This window comes from Suillus subalutaceus (genome assembly GCF_016647625.1).
Source record: "Suillus subalutaceus strain FC151 chromosome Unknown DFJ58scaffold_59, whole genome shotgun sequence".
Taxonomy (NCBI): Eukaryota; Fungi; Basidiomycota; class Agaricomycetes; order Boletales; family Suillaceae; genus Suillus; species Suillus subalutaceus.
In genome coordinates this window covers 221984-239193 of record NW_024540308.1, presented here as the reverse complement: position 1 = coordinate 239193, position 17210 = coordinate 221984, and the positions used below count along the sequence as shown (strand labels likewise).

General features: G+C 50.1%; 4 protein-coding genes across 4 annotated transcripts; all 4 read left to right on the top strand.

The window, feature by feature from the left end:
* The first annotated feature begins 13 nt into the window (after positions 1 to 13).
* DFJ58DRAFT_684575 (uncharacterized protein) lies at positions 14 to 3588 on the top strand. Its single transcript, XM_041383279.1, has 4 exons — positions 14 to 314; positions 363 to 961; positions 1008 to 2460; positions 2508 to 3588. The coding sequence occupies exons 1-4, from the start codon at positions 236 to 238 to the stop codon at positions 3200 to 3202; spliced, it is 2826 nt and encodes a 941-aa protein (XP_041243495.1). The 5' UTR covers positions 14 to 235; the 3' UTR covers positions 3203 to 3588.
* Positions 3589 to 3717: 129 nt separating this feature from the next.
* Positions 3718 to 4665, top strand: DFJ58DRAFT_790726 (chaperonin 10-like protein). The gene is made up of 4 exons (XM_041390282.1): positions 3718 to 3802; positions 3856 to 3939; positions 3992 to 4177; positions 4236 to 4665. The coding sequence occupies exons 1-4, from the start codon at positions 3800 to 3802 to the stop codon at positions 4284 to 4286; spliced, it is 324 nt and encodes a 107-aa protein (XP_041243494.1). The 5' UTR covers positions 3718 to 3799; the 3' UTR covers positions 4287 to 4665.
* A 208-nt stretch (positions 4666 to 4873) lies between these two features.
* Positions 4874 to 7693, top strand: DFJ58DRAFT_790718 (major facilitator superfamily domain-containing protein). Its single transcript, XM_041390281.1, has 11 exons — positions 4874 to 5135; positions 5191 to 5298; positions 5354 to 5468; positions 5524 to 5591; positions 5640 to 5770; positions 5824 to 6035; positions 6085 to 6317; positions 6379 to 6514; positions 6566 to 6774; positions 6833 to 7007; positions 7069 to 7693. The coding sequence occupies exons 1-11, from the start codon at positions 4983 to 4985 to the stop codon at positions 7206 to 7208; spliced, it is 1680 nt and encodes a 559-aa protein (XP_041243493.1). The 5' UTR covers positions 4874 to 4982; the 3' UTR covers positions 7209 to 7693.
* Positions 7694 to 8196: 503 nt separating this feature from the next.
* On the top strand, positions 8197 to 11145 carry DFJ58DRAFT_403335 (major facilitator superfamily domain-containing protein). Its single transcript, XM_041380232.1, has 11 exons — positions 8197 to 8779; positions 8850 to 8957; positions 9011 to 9125; positions 9179 to 9246; positions 9295 to 9425; positions 9477 to 9679; positions 9730 to 9959; positions 10015 to 10150; positions 10209 to 10417; positions 10477 to 10651; positions 10712 to 11145. The coding sequence occupies exons 1-11, from the start codon at positions 8633 to 8635 to the stop codon at positions 10828 to 10830; spliced, it is 1641 nt and encodes a 546-aa protein (XP_041243492.1). The 5' UTR covers positions 8197 to 8632; the 3' UTR covers positions 10831 to 11145.
* Positions 11146 to 17210: the final 6065 nt, after the last annotated feature.

The following is a 17210-nucleotide window of genomic DNA, read 5'->3' as shown; positions in this document are numbered from 1 at the left end:
GGAATGGGAAACAATGCCACAAGAACAACAATCACAAACAAGGGACGGTCTCAGTCATCGTCCGCCTGTGCAATGCAACCACAAGCCCCATCCACTCATCCTTACATTCCTTCCTTTCTTTCCTTCGAGCTCATCGCCGAGCACAGCAAGCACGAACAAAGTATTCATCACTTGTTCCGATTAATCACTTTCAACAGCATTCACGACAACACTCGTCGTCATCGACTCGCACGTCATGCGTGAATCAAATCATGCTTTTCCCGCACAGAATAGAGCTTGCGTTTGCATCACCTCGCAATGTTACGATAGACGAGGTTGGTTTATTTAAATTATATGTGATTTTAATTACAAGTTTATTTCAGGTCTCGATACATCTTCGCCACTCCCGCTATTCACCTCCTTACACCATCTCACATATCTAACCTCAACTTCAGCCCGAATACGCGAGATCATGACAATGGACGGCGCAATCGAACGTCTTATGCGCATTCTCTATGACTACTGCTTATGTCCTCCTCCTCCAGAGAACCCTGGTTACATCTATGGTCTTTCTCCTCCAACCTCGCGCCCCCAAAAGCTTGTCCCAACAATCAATCCTGCAAGTTACGATAAGCACGCCGCCTATCGATTTAGCTTGGCCCTCCAGAGTATCGTTAATATCGGTATAAGAGGCAGCGAGCCAATCCGGAGTCGCATCGTCCAGGCTGGCGCCCTCGAAGTAGTCGGTTGTATCCTCGAGTCATGGTTAGCTCATAAAGGGTTTGCCATCGGGCCCAGTTCAAGCGCATCTGGTTTACCTCGCGAGTCTCGCGAGCATCGCCTCGCCCGTCGGGCCGCACTTCAGGAACAAAGACAGCGAGAGGAAGCTACCCAGCTCCATCGCGCACTACAACGTCAAATCGCCGCCGATGCGGCTAACCGCACAGAATTCATGACATCCCGTATCGATCCAATCCAAGATGTCCGTCTTTGTGTTGCGTGTCATCTCCTTACTGATCCCTCTTCAGGATGCAATAATGGCCGATATCGGCACCGAACCTTCCTATTCGAATGTTTCTGTGCATCTGGACCAGACACCTGCCCCTGTCCAAGTGCAAGTAGCTGCGCGCGAACGACCTTATTACACCCGCCACTCCTCATCCTCATCTCATGAGGCAGATACTTCTGCCGAAACATCTATTAATCCCACACCTCAAGGTACAGAGACACCCACTGTAACTGTCTTAGTCAATGCTCGTGAGCGCAGTGGTACCATAATTGCTCGCCGTGCTTGGGATGATGCTGTAATCGCACCTACCACAATACGTGCAAGGGCTCATCGCATCCGCCCCACTACCGCATCACCTGATGAATCGACCGACAACTCAAGACCTGAGACAGAAACTGAGGATGATGGTGACGCAGACGTCGATATGTCGCAGGACACTGATGATAGTGCAGCTCCCCCTGTCTCGGCACCCCGTGTACGCCAGCCTTCACGATCGATGACTCTTACTCAGCGTCCACGCCGCGCTGTGGGCATAGTTTCAGACACAGTCCCAGGACCTGCACCTCTCCAAGTGAATACGGACGCGCATATTATCATTCACCATGGGCAGGGTGGAGATGGAATGGCAGTGGGTGTGGGTGTGGAGGACGGTATTGTATCATTGGAGCCGAATGATGATTTTGCTATGGGTGCACCTCCTGGTGCACCAGGAGCCATGGATGAGACGATCCCTGCGCGAGGTCTTCGTGGAGTTGATATCCCTTTGGCTGATCGGAGAGTTCGCACTGCCCCAGATGCAACGCCCCGTGCCACGGCTGTTCCCCTCCCCTCAGCCCCTGTTCTGCCAAATGCCCCGCATAGCGAGGAACCTGCCCGCGAGGGCGCAGCTGCAAATCGTGGCGAACACCCTACCCCGACTGCCACCATGCACACAGTGCGCACCTCGAGCCATCACCACCATCGCGATCCCGACCAAGGTCCATTCAGGGACGAAGACGTGCTTTTTAGTCTCCAGCTCCTCGCTTATCTCAGCAAGTATCCGCATGTGCGGCAGGCATTTTATAAGCAACGCCCATCATTCCACCCTGCGGCTGCTAATCTCAGTCCTCGTCCTCAACAGCAACCTGTTGCTGGACCCAGTGGGACACGGAACATTCCCGCTCCTGTCCCTGTCCCTCCACCTACACCACCAGCGAAAGAACAATATGGGTTCTTCCGCGCACTCGCATCTGCGACTGCACGGGGCAAGGAGAAGGAGAAAGTGCCACTTACTACCCCGGTACAACCCCACCGTATGACGAATGTATTTTCTCTCGTAGAGCGGTTTACTTTCCGCCCCAGTATGACGGAGAGCGAGCTGCCCAACCCGCCACCAAAGCTTCCTCCGGAAATATCCTACTGGGCGGGCGTGATCATGCGAAATGCGTGTCGGAAGGACGATAGTCGGGGCGGAATCCGGCAATGTGCGAATAGTGAGTTGTTTTTTTCCTACCAGTGAATCGATGTTGAGTGAGTATAGTGCTGTGTGGACGCTGGGAGACCTATCCACGAGAGTTTGCGAAATGCAGACGATGCCGAAAAGCGAAATATTGTGGCAAGGAGTGTCAGAGCACGGCATGGAGCGAAGGTCACCGGTTCTGGTGTAGTGTGAAGGAGGGAGATGAAGCTGAAGAGCCTACGGAGCATCAACACGGTACGGACCATGGTCATGGGGAGGGTGATGTCGAGACGCCTGCGTCTGTTGCTGCTGCTGAAGCTGCCCAGGCCCGCGCGGAGAGAAGAGCAGAGAGGGAACGACAATTACGGGAGCGGGAACGGGAACGGATGGGAGGCACGATTGCTGCTAATCACATCGTTCAGCAACACATGTTGCACCCACCTGTGAATCCTCCACCTGTTGCGGCCCAATTGACTGTCCGAGCTCGCGGTGCTGTTCTTCCTCCCACCAATCAACCTCAGCCTGTCATTCCTCAACCACGACGAGGAAGTCCATCGGGATCTGGATTTGGAATGATACAAAGTCGAAGGAGGGCCGAGACTGTCTCTGGAGTTGTGGATACGGGCGCGATTAGGGAGACCAGGATGATGCTTGTGCATAATGGGTGGCAGCCGCCCACGAGGAGACGTGGTGAGGAAGTCCGGCAGGATGGGAGGCGTGGGCAGGAGACGTGGGATTTGACACCTCCGGGTGGTGATGATATGGTTCTGGGGTGAAAGACACGATGCACGGCTCACAGACGCTTACACGTGTGCATTTACGTGTCTCACTGCCTACACAAGCGCGCTACCCCCCTTCCTACGCATGCGCACCCCACAACGCGCAACCCTGCCTACAACGCGTATTACCTCTTAAATAACAGCCTGTCTCTCTTTTTGTCTTTCATTAGTGCATACATATATACATAGTACATACATACCTGCATCACGAGCACTACCCACGTACGACTCTTTAGTGATTGTCACGATCAATGTTTAACAAGGTACTACTACTATCATTTGAATCTACTATTATATTCTTTTTTGCTTGGCATCACATCGTAGAGTTAGATCTCATCACTAGTAGACTTTGTTGGCCATAGGAGAAAGTTTTTGTTTGTGTTAAATTTTCACGAGGGAGACTGGAGAAAATTTTGTTTCTGGTGTTTTCGGTGATGTTCCAAGACGCGTCGCGTCCGACATGAGACCACGTGGGTGGTGAGAAGATGTTTGCCTGGAACAAATAAAACGGCCTAAAACTCGGTAAAGTTCTACGTGCACAACTTTTTCTTCAGCTTTGCCCACCCGCTTCGTCTCCAGCTTTCTATTTAAACCATGGTAAGGAGATTTAATACGAGTCTATGGAGGTGCTGACGGTCGATGTGTTCCAGGCTGCCCAGGCAACATTCAAAAGCATCAGGGCTGTTGTTCCTCTGCTCGACCGTGTGTTAGTCCAGCGATTCAAGCCTGAAACTGTGCGCATCGAAAAGTTATGACGTGTTTATACATAATGCTAAAGTGGAGCAGAAAACAGCCTCTGGGATATTCCTACCCTCCTCATCGACCACTACGCCCTTACCCGAAGCAACTGTGATTGCCGTTGGCCCTGGAGCGCCTAACAAAGATGGAAATGTAGTTCCTACTCAGGTAAAGGCTGGGGACCGGGTGTTGCTTCCTGGTTGGGGAGGGAATTCGATTAAAGTAGGGGATGAGGTCAGTTTTTACTCTGGTTGATTGGTGATATTTTTGCTGATTGATTGTGTTTTTGCAGGAATACTATTTGTTCAAGGATGCAGAGATCCTTGCAAAGATCCAGGAGTGATTAGTTGGACGGCACCGCTATGAGTCCAAGTACCGCAGCATTATATACGCTAATCCTTTTTATATGTGATCTTACGCACTATCGCAATATATCTGCACGTATCCCCGCTCAAACTTAGTTCCGAGGCTATTGTGAAATGCGGCAGAGGTGAGTTCTCGGTAATGGATGTGATAGGTGGGGTTTGGGGACTTTACCTAGGGACGGTGGCACACATGTTGGTTCCTTGACTCGTGTCCTGCCATGCTTGATTTATATGATGAAAGAGGTTCGGGCACACTGTCGGCCTTCGAAACACATGTGCAGCATGACTGACTCGGAAGCGTGATGTGGTACTAACGTAGAGGGGCCTTAGTGATACGGCCGGCCGTGCTAATAGATGATTGCTGCTCCCATGGCCTTTTTAGGGTATTGCGGTGTAGCACTAGACTGTAGCCCTGGAGTTGAGACCGGAATAACTCTGATGATTAATGTTGCGTAATGGTTTTTAGTAGTAAAATGCGTTCGTGCCGGACGCCTGCATGCCCAAATCAAGGTTTCACTTAACCTTTGCGATAAACATGCTTAGTAGTACCGTCGCTTTGCTGTGGTGCCGACGTTCTATAAAACTCAGATGTCACTAATGGGATCGCCACGCTAGGTTCTTGCATTCCCGTCCCTCCCTGCACCGTCCAATTCAACAGGGTATCACGAAAAGTAATGTCCAAGGAATTAGACCTAGCTAGCCCTTCTGGCAAGGAACTCAGTCGTTCGATGAGTAACATCGAGACGGCAAAGGACAATGAGGTCCAGCGCAGTCGTTTGCGCTCCATTTTTATAGTCATCACTTGTACCGCTGCAATGGTTGTTAATGTGAGTGTCCTTCATACCTTTCCTCGCTGGTCCTTTGTGACATCTTTAACCCCAGATATCTAATACTACCTCTGTCTCTATTTCACTCCCAACCATTGAGAAGGGGCTAGCTATTGAGGAAGAGCAGCTCCAGTGGCTCGTATCTGCATATTCTCTCAGTTCTGTACGTTTCGCTTCTATTTTTGCACATCTTGACATGGTGGCTCACCTCGTGTTAGGGTTGCCTGCTCCTGTTCTTCGGCCGATTGGCGGATCTTTATGGACGAAAAAAGGCATTTATGCTTGGGACTCTTTGTCAAATTGCCTTTTCTCTCGGTTGTGGCTTTGCACAAGGTTGGCGTACCCTCCAATCGTTCGCGTGTTCCGTCTACTCACAATGTAATCACAGATGGTCTCACTCTCGCCGTGTTGCGTGGCTTCCAAGGTATTGGAGGCTCCGCTACAATACCTTCCGCAGTAAGTACTCCCGAGATGTTTTCGATGCAAAAGTACTCACTTTCTCAGCTCGGTATCTTAGCGCATGCATTCCCACCGTCAAGAGCACGTTCAATAGCATTCGCTACCTTTGCAGCGGGTGCTCCTGTGGGCGGCGCATTTGGAATGATCATCGGCGGTGTTCTGACTCAACTTACCTCGTGGGTCATAATTGCTGATCGACGCATGCTATATTTCTCACGATGCCGTGCAGGTCACATTGGCGCTCTGTATTTTACATGGCCGCTGCAACTTCAGCTGTAATTGGAATTTCTGGCATGATTTCGTTCGATGCCGACGTTCCCTCAGCGGAAGCTGTCAAACGTGTCGACTGGATCGGCGCTTCCCTTGTCACTGTTGGATTGATTCTGATTGTATTCGTACTTGCTCAAGGAGAAATTGCTACGGATGGCTGGAAAACCCCGTGTAAGAATGTCGCCAAACGATAGTGGTCATGTGCTAAAACCATCAACAGATATCCTCGTGCTCCTTATTATCGGCGTCATCTTACTTGCCCTATTCCTGGTGTGGGAGTGGAAGCTGGAGCAAATCATCGACGATGATCCATCAAGAGCGACATCTTTCTGGACACCGCCACCGCTTATGAGACTCTCGCTCTGGACTAGGGCAAAGGGACGCATGGCCGTTGTCCTTGTAATAGCATTCCTAAATTGGAGTGCTTTCATTAGCTGGAGCTTCTGGGTTCAGGTATGTTCCGGTTCCGGTTCCGCTACCCGGAGGGAATGACATCGCTGACTTCGTTTTCTAGTTGTATTATCAGAACTACTTGTTATTGACGCCGGTCGAGACCATGATCCGATTCATTCCCATGTTCATTGTCGGCTGCCTATGTAACTTCTTCGTGGCGATGGTTGTTGCCAAATTGCCCTTGGTTATCTTTGTAGGCAAGTGTCTATATGTGGAATATTAAGATGTCAAGCTGACTTGTGGTCCAGTCAGCGGAACACTCCTGACAGCAACGGCCGCCATCCTATTTGCCCTAATTGACCCGTCTGTAACATACTGGGCCTTCGGTTTCCCATCCACGGTTCTTATCGTGTTCGGCGCTGATTTCGTATACTCCTCCGGCACAATTTTCATTGCCAAAACCTCGCTCCCACATGAACACAGCGTGGCTGGAGCGCTATTCCAAACTATGACACAGGCAAGTCCCGTGAAACAACTAACGCTGTCCTATGCTAAACTAACACGTTTTTGGTTAGATCGGCACTGCATTCGGTCTAGCTATATCCACAATTGTGTTCAACACTGTAGTTGATACGGAATCTGCGAAGCTCGGTGTCATTGTAAACTCTAGCGTCACCAATGCGCCCATGTCCGCGCAACTCACGGGGTATCAGGATGCGCAATGGACCGCTGCTGCGTTTGCCCTTATGGGTGAGTACTGCAAATTTGTGTTGCGTTGAAAGCGGATCATTGACGGTTACTGTGAGTATAGCCGCGCTGCTGGCAGCGCTTTTCCTCCGGAGTGTTGGTATCGTCGGACACAACAGGGTCATTAGGCATGTTGATTCTGATCAGACCATGGCTGCCCATGCAGCGGCCGACGACACTGGGATACCCGCTATGTCCAACTAAGCAAGACATCGATGTTCAAACGGACGTTACTTATGCTGCATCACGAACTCGTATATGCCCCCCATTTGCATTTATTCAATCGCACTTCACGTTCCAGAATCCACAGGAACCCACCAATCCAAATTCAACATTTTACCGTTAATCGTACCCACGCGTGCCGTGGTTCTGCATTGCATGTTTTCGTTACTGTCGTACGCCCGCAGAAACCCGAAATCCAAATTCAACATTTATTATTGGCCAATCGTCCCCCTATGTAATCAGTAGTTCCTGTACCCACGCACGCCATCATTTCAACACCCTGGCATTGCAATGTTTTCATTTCTGTCGTTTCTTCTGCTCATAGAGCATTACCGTTTGGACTTTACGCGGCATGTTGTGGTAGTAGTACTGTAGCGATGTCGCGCTGGTCAAGTAACTTATACATCTTGTATATAATTATCGTGATTTGGGTCTCCGAGAGATCGAACATTGAAACGTTGAAAGTATGAGGAGGAATGGTTGTTAGGTCTAGTATGGTATGGGAGACAACTTAATGATCGTGCACTGTCGTGGGTTTTTTTCTTGTATAGTTTGATTTTGGCCTGAAGGCTAAGTTAAGGCTTATAAGCACTCGAGCAATTGACTCGGAGGCCCATCGAGACCATTAATGCTTCTGAAGTTCTTTCCATGATTAATCGCACGATACGTGATCATGGAATGCATTCAAAATTCTAATTTCTCACCACAGCAAGACCATCAATTTACGGGTGATTAATTCCTCAAGTGAATGTCTTCCTGGTACTCGAGACTTCTGGGAGGTCCGTGCGGCGTGGATAGCGTAGCCTAGCCTAGGGCAAATGCGGAATTTGTCTTGTGGCAATTGGCAAAATGGCAAAAGTTAGAACGGCAATCCGGCTTAAAGTATCGAGGTTGCGAGCAAAAAACTCCTTTTGACTATATTTTTACTATGACAAAAATATTTCTAGCTGCTGGCATGTGCTTTCCGACCCTCGATCAAGTACGTCAACCTCTTCAATATCGAGTCAAGCTAGTTGATATGATACCGTCGTCAGGACATGCATAACGATTCGCTTAGATCTGAGGGGTGTCCCCGGGAGTGGGTGAAGGATATCTTAAACTGTTGACGAGGTTTGACTACAATTCTCAATTTTTTTAATAATACAAAGTGACTTCTACTGTACAGTGCACCATCTTACTTTAGGGACGTCGACTTTCACTCCCCTCGCATGAGTTGTGCCGTCGGCCAGGCACAACTAGTTTTTCCAGACCGGTGGGCAAAACTCCCGAGTTCTGCCAACAATACTACCAGCACATAGGAAAACTTCACTTTAGTTATATATTCGGTTGCGGCCTATTCATGATGAATATTGTATTATTCTTCCTCGAGCCTTGTACTCTCAAGTTTCCAGGAAACGCGAGAAGTAATGTCCAAGGACCTTACTCGTTCACCAACCCATCAAGATCTCAACCTCGAGAAGGCCAAGCACTATCATGATGATTCAGAAGTGCAACGCAGTCTTTTGCGCTCTATTTTCATCATTGTGACCTGCACTGCTGCAATGGTGGTCAATGTATGCCCTCATCGTAATCATATTCTGCGACATTTTTTTATGACGGCTTGCCATTCGTTATTAATCACAGACCGCTAATACCAGTATTGTCTCTATCTCGCTGCCAACTATCGAAAGGGACCTGGATATCAAGGAAGAACAGCTGCAGTGGCTCGTATCTGCCTATTCGCTCAGCTCGGTGCGTCATCGTTTCTCTTCATCTTTCTGTGTCCCGGCTTACTTCCCACTTAGGGCTGCCTTCTCTTGTTCTTTGGCAGATTGGCGGATATCTATGGTCGGAAAAAGGCCTTCATGATCGGTACTCTCTGTCAAGTCGCATTTTCTCTTGGTGCCGGCTTTGCACAGAGTGAGTGCCACTTATCTGTCGGTCAGTTCTATCCATTTACATTGTCATCACAGGTGGTATTACCCTCGTCATTTTGCGTGCCTTCCAAGGCCTTGGTGCCGCCGCTACCATACCGTCTGCAGTGAGTATTTTGTATACTTTGAACTAGAATTCTCATGCAGTTTGTCAGCTCGGTATCCTGGCGCACGCATTCCCGCCGTCTAAAATGCGTTCAACAGCTTTCGCAACATTTGCGGCGGGTGCTCCTGTCGGCGGCGCGTTTGGCATGATCATCGGTGGTGTCCTCACACAAGTATCCTCGTACGTCATAAGCTGTTCATGCAACGCTAAATTTTTGATGTCCTCATAAAGGACGCACTGGCGCTCCCCATTCTATTTGGTTGCAGTAATGTCTGCTCTAACGGGTATTTCCGGTATGATTTCATTCGACACAGATGTGACTTCGACGGAAGCTGTCGACTGGATCGGCGCTTCCCTCGTCACCGTTGGTTTGGTCCTGATTGTATTTGTACTTGGTCAAGGAGAAGTTGCTTCTCAAGGCTGGAAAACTCCATGTAAGACTTCTTCTGTGTCACGTATTGCTAAATTTCATAATGATTGCCAGATATTATTATCCTTCTAATCGTCGGGATTATCATGGTTTCGCTGTTCCTGCTTTGGGAGCGATACCTGGAGCAAGTTATAGAAGATCCATCAAGAGCACCGTCCGCATGGACGCCACCGCCACTGATGAGGCTCTCGCTTTGGACGCGAGCAAAGGGCCGGATGGCTGTTATTCTCGCCATTGCATTCCTGAATTCCTGCACTTTCGTTAGCTGGGGCTTCTGGGTTCAGGTACGTCGATGCCGCTGCTCGGAGGAACGAGGACGCTGACTACGCTCCGTTCAAGTTGTACTATCAGAACTACCTTTTGCTCACACCTATGCAAACTATGCTCCGGTTCATTCCAATGTTCATTGTTGGCTGTTTATGCAATGTTTTGGTTGCAATGTTTGTTGGTAAATTGCCTTTGGTTATCTTTGCAGGTATGGCTCTGTGCGGGGAATATTATAACACGTGAGGCTGACTTATTTTGTCATCCAGTCAGCGGAACGCTACTGACGGCATCTGCCGCCATCCTGTTTGCGTTGATTGACCCGACCGTAACGTATTGGGCATTTGCCTTCCCGGCCACGGTTCTTGTCGTGTTCGGCGCTGATTTTATGTACTCCGCTGGTACAATTTTCGTCGCCAAGATCGCGCTCCCACACGAGCGCAGCGTGGCTGGAGCTCTCTTTCAAACTATGACACAGGCAAGTAGCGTTAAACCAACTGATACTGTCCTGTTCTAAAGTCAATTTCTTTGGGATAGCTCGGCACTGCGGTCGGACTTGCTTTATCTACGCTTGTGTTCAATATCGTGGTTGACAACGAGTCTGCTGACGTTGGCATTACTGTCAACTCTGCTGGCACCAACGCGCCCCATTTTGCCCAGCTTAAGGGTTATAGATCTGCGCAATGGACCTGCGCTTCATTTGCGCTTATGGGTGAGTACTGCGAATTCGGCCTGCTTTGAGAGTGCCTTGTTGATGATTTGTATTGAATAGCTGCGCTGCTGGCAGCGCTTTTCCTTCACGGTGCTGGGATTGTTGGAGACAAGAAAACTATCAGGCATGTTGACAGTGATGAGACAATAGCCGTGCGGTATGAGTCCAAGGAGGGCTAGATACGCCCATTTTTATAAATATCTAACAACGGACACATGGTCACGCCCCCTCCATTCTCTACTACATCGTACCCTCGTTTCAGAAGCTCCATACTACCTACATTCCTTTCTGGTGTTACATTTTTCTGTCCTTTCCGTATAGCGTTACCCCTGTTTCCCTTGATCTTGAATGCTCCGTACTACACTCCTTTCTAGCCTTGAATTTTTCTGTCCTTACCCATAGAACGGTATCGCTGTTTCTCTCAATCTTGCATGGCACACATAATTTCAAGTCCCGCGGCTTCTTGTGGTGATGTAGCTGAGTCAAGGCTGTCGTCTGCTTAATTGTTGTGCCGAAAGGCAGCGACACTGAAAGCCTGTGTTTCAGTATCGTGGACGGAGATTGTGGGAACTCTAGTAAGCCAGCGTGCAGTGTGCTTACAGATGATGATCAACTCGTTCAACGTGCAGTAATTGCATCCTAATTCTTTCCCCCCCCACCATTCACTCCATAACAACTTGACAAGGCATCAATGGACAAGTGTCTCCCGGTCCGTTCCATCGCACGTAGAATGGAATTCAGCACTCGTGCCTTGTTTTGATTTCATGCGGATAAATGTGCCCACTGAATTTTTGAGTCATGCACCACTCGAGTGAGTTGCAACGTTTCGTGTGAGATTCCCTACATACCCTGGACTGATATTTTTTTTGGACACCAGGTGTACTATAATAGCTTTGGGATGTCGAGTGTACATGGCGAGCCGGGTCTGGACTCAGGACGGAAATCAGGCACGTCAAAAGCCTATCTATAGCCTGGCGGTGACTATGTAGTGACCCACGACTCAGGCTTCCGACTGTGGGACTCTGTGGGATCGTCGACGTCGAATAGTCCCAATTCGAATATGTAGCGCGCTGTTTCAAGTTTATTCAGTAGATTGCCTATGAAACATGTTTCCTGGCATGCGAACCTCTTTTGGTTTTATAGTGCCCAGGACAATCGTGGCGCAGGCTGGTGGTGAGTCATATGATCAGGGACATGCTTATGCATCACTGAATCCCGGGCCTGATGCGACCATGGATCATATTTCCCGACTCCCGCCGAGCCTGTGACTCAGGCTCGCTGGGATCATATTCATTTCGACCGGAGCACACATATCACAGAAGTTCACGCCCCTGGTCGAGAATACTTCGACCAATCTCAGCGAACAATAAACATCAGGACGGTATCGCAAGTCAAAAAGGTACGTGTAATAAAATTCGTCATCACTCAACAGGGGTCGACCTTTACAATGAATACTACGGTTGCCTAATTTGGATGACCTTATTGTCAAGCCCCTTCCTCCTACCCATCGGAATCGTCGCACGATATAGTAATATCTCATATGTATTCGCTATTGCTTGCAAGCCTATTGTCTACCTCAATGGAATCTCCAATGGCGGCGGCGGACGTGGCGAGTCTCATTCGGACAATGATATATTGAGATTTTGGTGACAATTAGGACGGAACATACGGGATTTTGCAAAGTTCTCTCAATGGTGAAGTAGAAAGGTATATAAGTGCTTTGAAAATGCGATGTCCATCAGTTCAACCAACATTCAGTGGTCGTTCACCAGCAGTTCAATCAACTGCCATCTCTCATACAACACCTTCGGCTACTCGTAAAAGTCACACCCTAGTCTTTTCCATATCCCAAAGAACAATGGACTCATTCTCAAACATCCTCGCTATGCTGTCCGCTTCAAAGGCTGACGATGAGAGTCCTGCATCGTCGACACCAGTTGAGGAAGAGTCGTCATCAAGCTCCGGGGGTTGTTACTGTGTCATTGCATGAACGCGATGCACACTGTCTCATTCATATACGAACGTAAGTGGAGACGGTTATTTAATTCGCGGAGCAATTGCTTACCGTGATTGGTTGCAGCTCCAGACACTGCTCCTTGTAATTGGGACAGTACCATATTCTGTAGTGTTAAGATATGGCAGGGTTTAATGAGCGACACCATATCACTTTACTTGCGACAATACATTTCGTTCAGCATGCTTCGTTCTTCGTTCACAAATTTTCAATCTTCGTACAACAATTTTTCGATCTTCGTTCACCATTTTGTTGTATTATTTCGTCGGGTTCTTCGGATCTAGGTATCTTGGATATAGGTACAGGAGATACTTTTGAGACTGTCGGATATTCTGGGCAACGCACATATATATTTATCTATGGCACCTGGAGAGAATGGACAATGCTTACCTAGTATGACCCACTACTTGTTAAACCTTTGCGCATGTATCAAGTTGACAATATCGCTCGAGGAAAATAAAAAGACAAAGACAACCATTTACAAGCATCCCATCCCTGTTGGCCATTGTTTTCGTATTCGTTCCTCATTGTGAAATTGAATTCGACGTACCAGACTTAAAGTGTTCAAGGGCATCGTGCAGGGTGAACGTCATGAGCGTAATGCTGCAGTCCGCAGACGTGTGTCACCAATTCGTCACGGTGGTGTAATTCAGCAGGCCGATGCTTCTTTTCAACAAATGCTGCGCAAGGCCTGATCGATCGATCATTTTGTATGAGCAATTACTAGGAGAACAATTGAAGGGAGCTGAACAATGCAGCCCGTTCCAACCCGTTACACTCGTCAATCCACATCACGCACCATTGTGGTGCATGTACGGTTAACTTTGTCATAAACTCCACCTCTCCTGCGTAGGACGATCTTCGAAGGATTCATCTTTATCCGAGCACACAGCGAACGCGTGTACAGTGTCAATTTGAATGCTCACAAATTTATCGTCTTGATCACTAACGGGAAATTCACCCCGGAGATACTATATACCTCTATACGTGGCGCGATGCAATATTGCACCGGAAAACCACTTCAGAAGCTGTGAGGAGCAATGTGGCGCGTGAACACCATGGGGTATTGATTTGTGTCGTTGATTGAATCTAAGTGAAAGAAGGGTTACCAACGTTCAACTTCAACTTGACGAAGGGCTTTGGTGAAAAAGGCTTTGAGTACGAGAAACGCGCTGCAGAAGTTTTTGGAACGCCGATGTGGTGCTTATTGGTAGGTTACGAAATACCATACGTTACAAGATTTCGACTACAAGGTGGGCAGATCGTATTCGCGTATCAAAGAGAGTTTGCAATAAGTGTGCAGAGGCCGTTCTGCTGGTATAAAACTAAAATCTAGTACTGTGGATTGATACAGAAAAGTGAACGCGAAGATACTTAACTAGTCACAAACTATGTACATCATGACGCTGGCAGATGATTAGAGACAACATCTTTAATAAAAAGAGGTGAACTGAATGTTATCTGGTGTCCTACTGGTGCTCTTGCCAGTCTTGCGTAGCAAATACTATTTGATTCATTTTCGACGCTTTGATGGGCTATGAGAGGTGTCCGATTCGAATGCGCTGCTGCTATTGATCAGAAACTCATCCGAAGTTCGCTTTGTGGATGTGCTAATAGCGACGTTAGACCTCGGAGAGGGGGAGGGTGGCCGAAGCTTCCGTTGTTGAGTGCCGGGAATTGGGACTGATGGCTGACAACCGTTCATTAGGCTGTGCGTTGAAGGTTCAAACTGTGGACGAGAGATAATTAAAAGAGGTTTCACAAATTAGAAAAGAAAGTCAAACCTGAAGCAAGGCAATAACCTTTGCAAGTTTCTGCCCCTCGGATAAAATATCAAGACAGGACCGCAGTCCCTTCAAACACCACTGCTGTTCGAGCCAGGAAAGGAGGTGACGATTCCAGAAAACTCGAAATATACGGTTTAGAGTGTCGTCCCATGGATTTGGAGCACGCGACAGGTGAACAACCCAGTTTTGAGATGCATACTTGAGAGCGTCGGAAGATGATTGACTTCTTTCCTGTGCCTCGTTTGCAAAAGCTATAAAGAGATTCATAGCACGGATGATCTCCCTGTCAGGAACTTCTGACAATGCAGAGGTGAAGTAATCCTGGGGTATCAACGCCAGGAATATCGGAAAAATCAAAAAATCCGGTAAGCTTTTGAGCTCCTGGACCACTTTGAAGGTTGGCAGTAAAGCTGATTCTGGGAAAATGATATAGTTGCTGATTGTTTCAAACGTACTCGAGAATTCTTCCATAGTCACCCATACGGACCCCGCAGGAGTGGATTGCCACTGTTGGCCATGGGGCGTCTCGAGCCAGTTTCGCCCGCCTAGCGTTTGAAACCAGTTTCGCCCGCCCGCCGGGGTCTGGAGCCAGTCTAGCCCTCTCTGGGTCTGGAGCCACTCGTACCCATTCTGGTTCTGGAGCCAGTCTCGGCCTCCCTCGGTCTGCAGCCAGTCTCGGCCTCCCTCGGTCTGCAGCCACTGGCGTCCTTCCTCGGTCTGCAGCTGCCACCGTCGTCCCTCACCAGTCTGCAGCCACTGTCGGCCTCCCTCGGTCTGCACCCACTGCCGTCCTTCCTCGGTCTGCAGCCACTGTCGTCCTTCCTCAGTCTCCAGCCACTGCCGTCCTCCCTCGGTCTCCAGCCACTGTCGTCCTCCCTCGGTCTGCAGCCACTGTCGTCCTTCCCCTGTTTCCAGCCACTGTCGTCCTTCCCCGGTCTGCAGTCGCCACTGTCGTCCTTCCTCGGTCTCCAGCCACTGCCGTCCTCCCTCGGTCTCCAGCCACTGCCGTCCTCCCTCGGTCTCCAGCCACTGTCGTCCTCCCTCGATCTCCAGCCACTCTTGACCTCTCTCGGTCTCCAGCCACTCTCGGCCACTCTCGGTCTCCAGCCATTCTTGTCCTTCTTCGATCTCCAGCCACTGCCGTCCTTCCTCGGTCTGCAGCCACTGCCGTCCTTCCCCTGTTTCCAGCCACTGTCGTCCTTCCCCGGTCTGCAGTCGCCACTGTCGTCCTTCCTCGGTCTGCAGCCACTCTCGGCCTCCCTCGATCTCCAGCCACTCTCGGCCTCCCTCAGTCTGCAGCCACTCTCGGCCTCCCTCGGTCTGCAGCCACTGTCGTCCTTCCTCGGTCTGCAGCCACTGCCATCCTTCCCCTGTTTCCAGCCACTGTCGTCCTTCCCCGGTCTGCAGTCGCCACTGTCGTCCTTCCTCGGTCTGCAGCCACTCTCGGCCACCCTCGATCTCCAGCCACTGTCGTCCTTCCTCGGTCTCCAGCCACTGCCGTCCTCCCTCGGTCTCCAGCCACTGCCGTCCTTCCTCGGTCTCCAGCCACTGTCGTCCTCCCTCGGTCTCCAGCCACTGTCGCCCTTCCTCGGTCTCCAGCCATTCTCGTCCTTCCTCGGTCTCCAACCACTCTCGCCCTCCCTCGGTCAGCAGCCATTCTCGTCCTTCCTCGGTCAGCAGCCACTCTCGTCCTCCCTCGGTCTGCAGCCACTCTCGTCCTCCCTCGGTCTGCAACCACTCTCGCCCTCCCTCGGTCTGCAGCCACTCTCGCCCTCCCTCGGTCTGCAGCCACTCTCGTCCTTCCTCAGTCTGCAGCCACTGTCGTGCTCCCTCGGTCTGCAGCCACTCTCGGCCTCCCTCGGTCTGCAGCCACTCTCGGCCTCGCCAAACCTCCAGCCAGTATCGTCCTCCCTTGGTCTGCAGCCACTGTCGTCCTCCCTTGGTCTGCAGCCACTGTCGTCCTTCCTCGGTCTGCAGCCACTGTCGCCCTCGCCAGGTCTGCAGCCAGTCTCGTCCTCCCTGATTCTGCAGCCATTGTCGTCCTCCCTCGGCCTCCAGCCACTGTCGTCCTTCCTCGGTCTCCAGCCACTGTCGTCCTCGCCAGGTCTGCAGCCAGTCTTGTCCTCCCTCGGTCTGCAGCCACTGTCGTCCTCCCTCAGTCTGCGCCCACTGTCGTCCTCCCTCGGTCTGCAGCCAGTCTCGTGCTCCTTCGGTCTGCAGCCAGTCTCGTGCTCCCTGGGTTGCAGCCAGTCTCGTGCTCCCTGAGTCTGCAGCCACTCTCGCCCATTCGTAGTCTGCATCCAGGCACACCCGTCCACGGTCCCCAGCCAATTTTGTAAATCTGAAGTACGATCTCCCCGAAGCCATAGCATACAGATGAGAACTGACAGTGGCTCTGGTGGCCGAACAAGGAAGGATAACGAAGCTTTTAATTGATGGGGGTCCTGAGGTTGCATAGCTTGACTCTGTTTCTTCAGTTCTGAGAGCGCATCCAAAAAGGCCGTGCTTTCTGGAATATTTTTCATCATCAAGCGAAAAGAGGATTCAGCGAGTTGGGAGTGGGGTGATGGCATATTGTGTTCGCGTACTTGAGGGAGGCTGCAGTTCAAGGGGTCGGAAACGTAATCGCGAATGGACGAGTGATAGATATTCACGGGAAGAGTACTGTCTGTAGGGATATCCATGACAGACCGTAGCTGTATCAGCGTTGTCTTTACATCCAAGCCCAAACCAGGGCCAAGAAGTGACGAGATTTGCG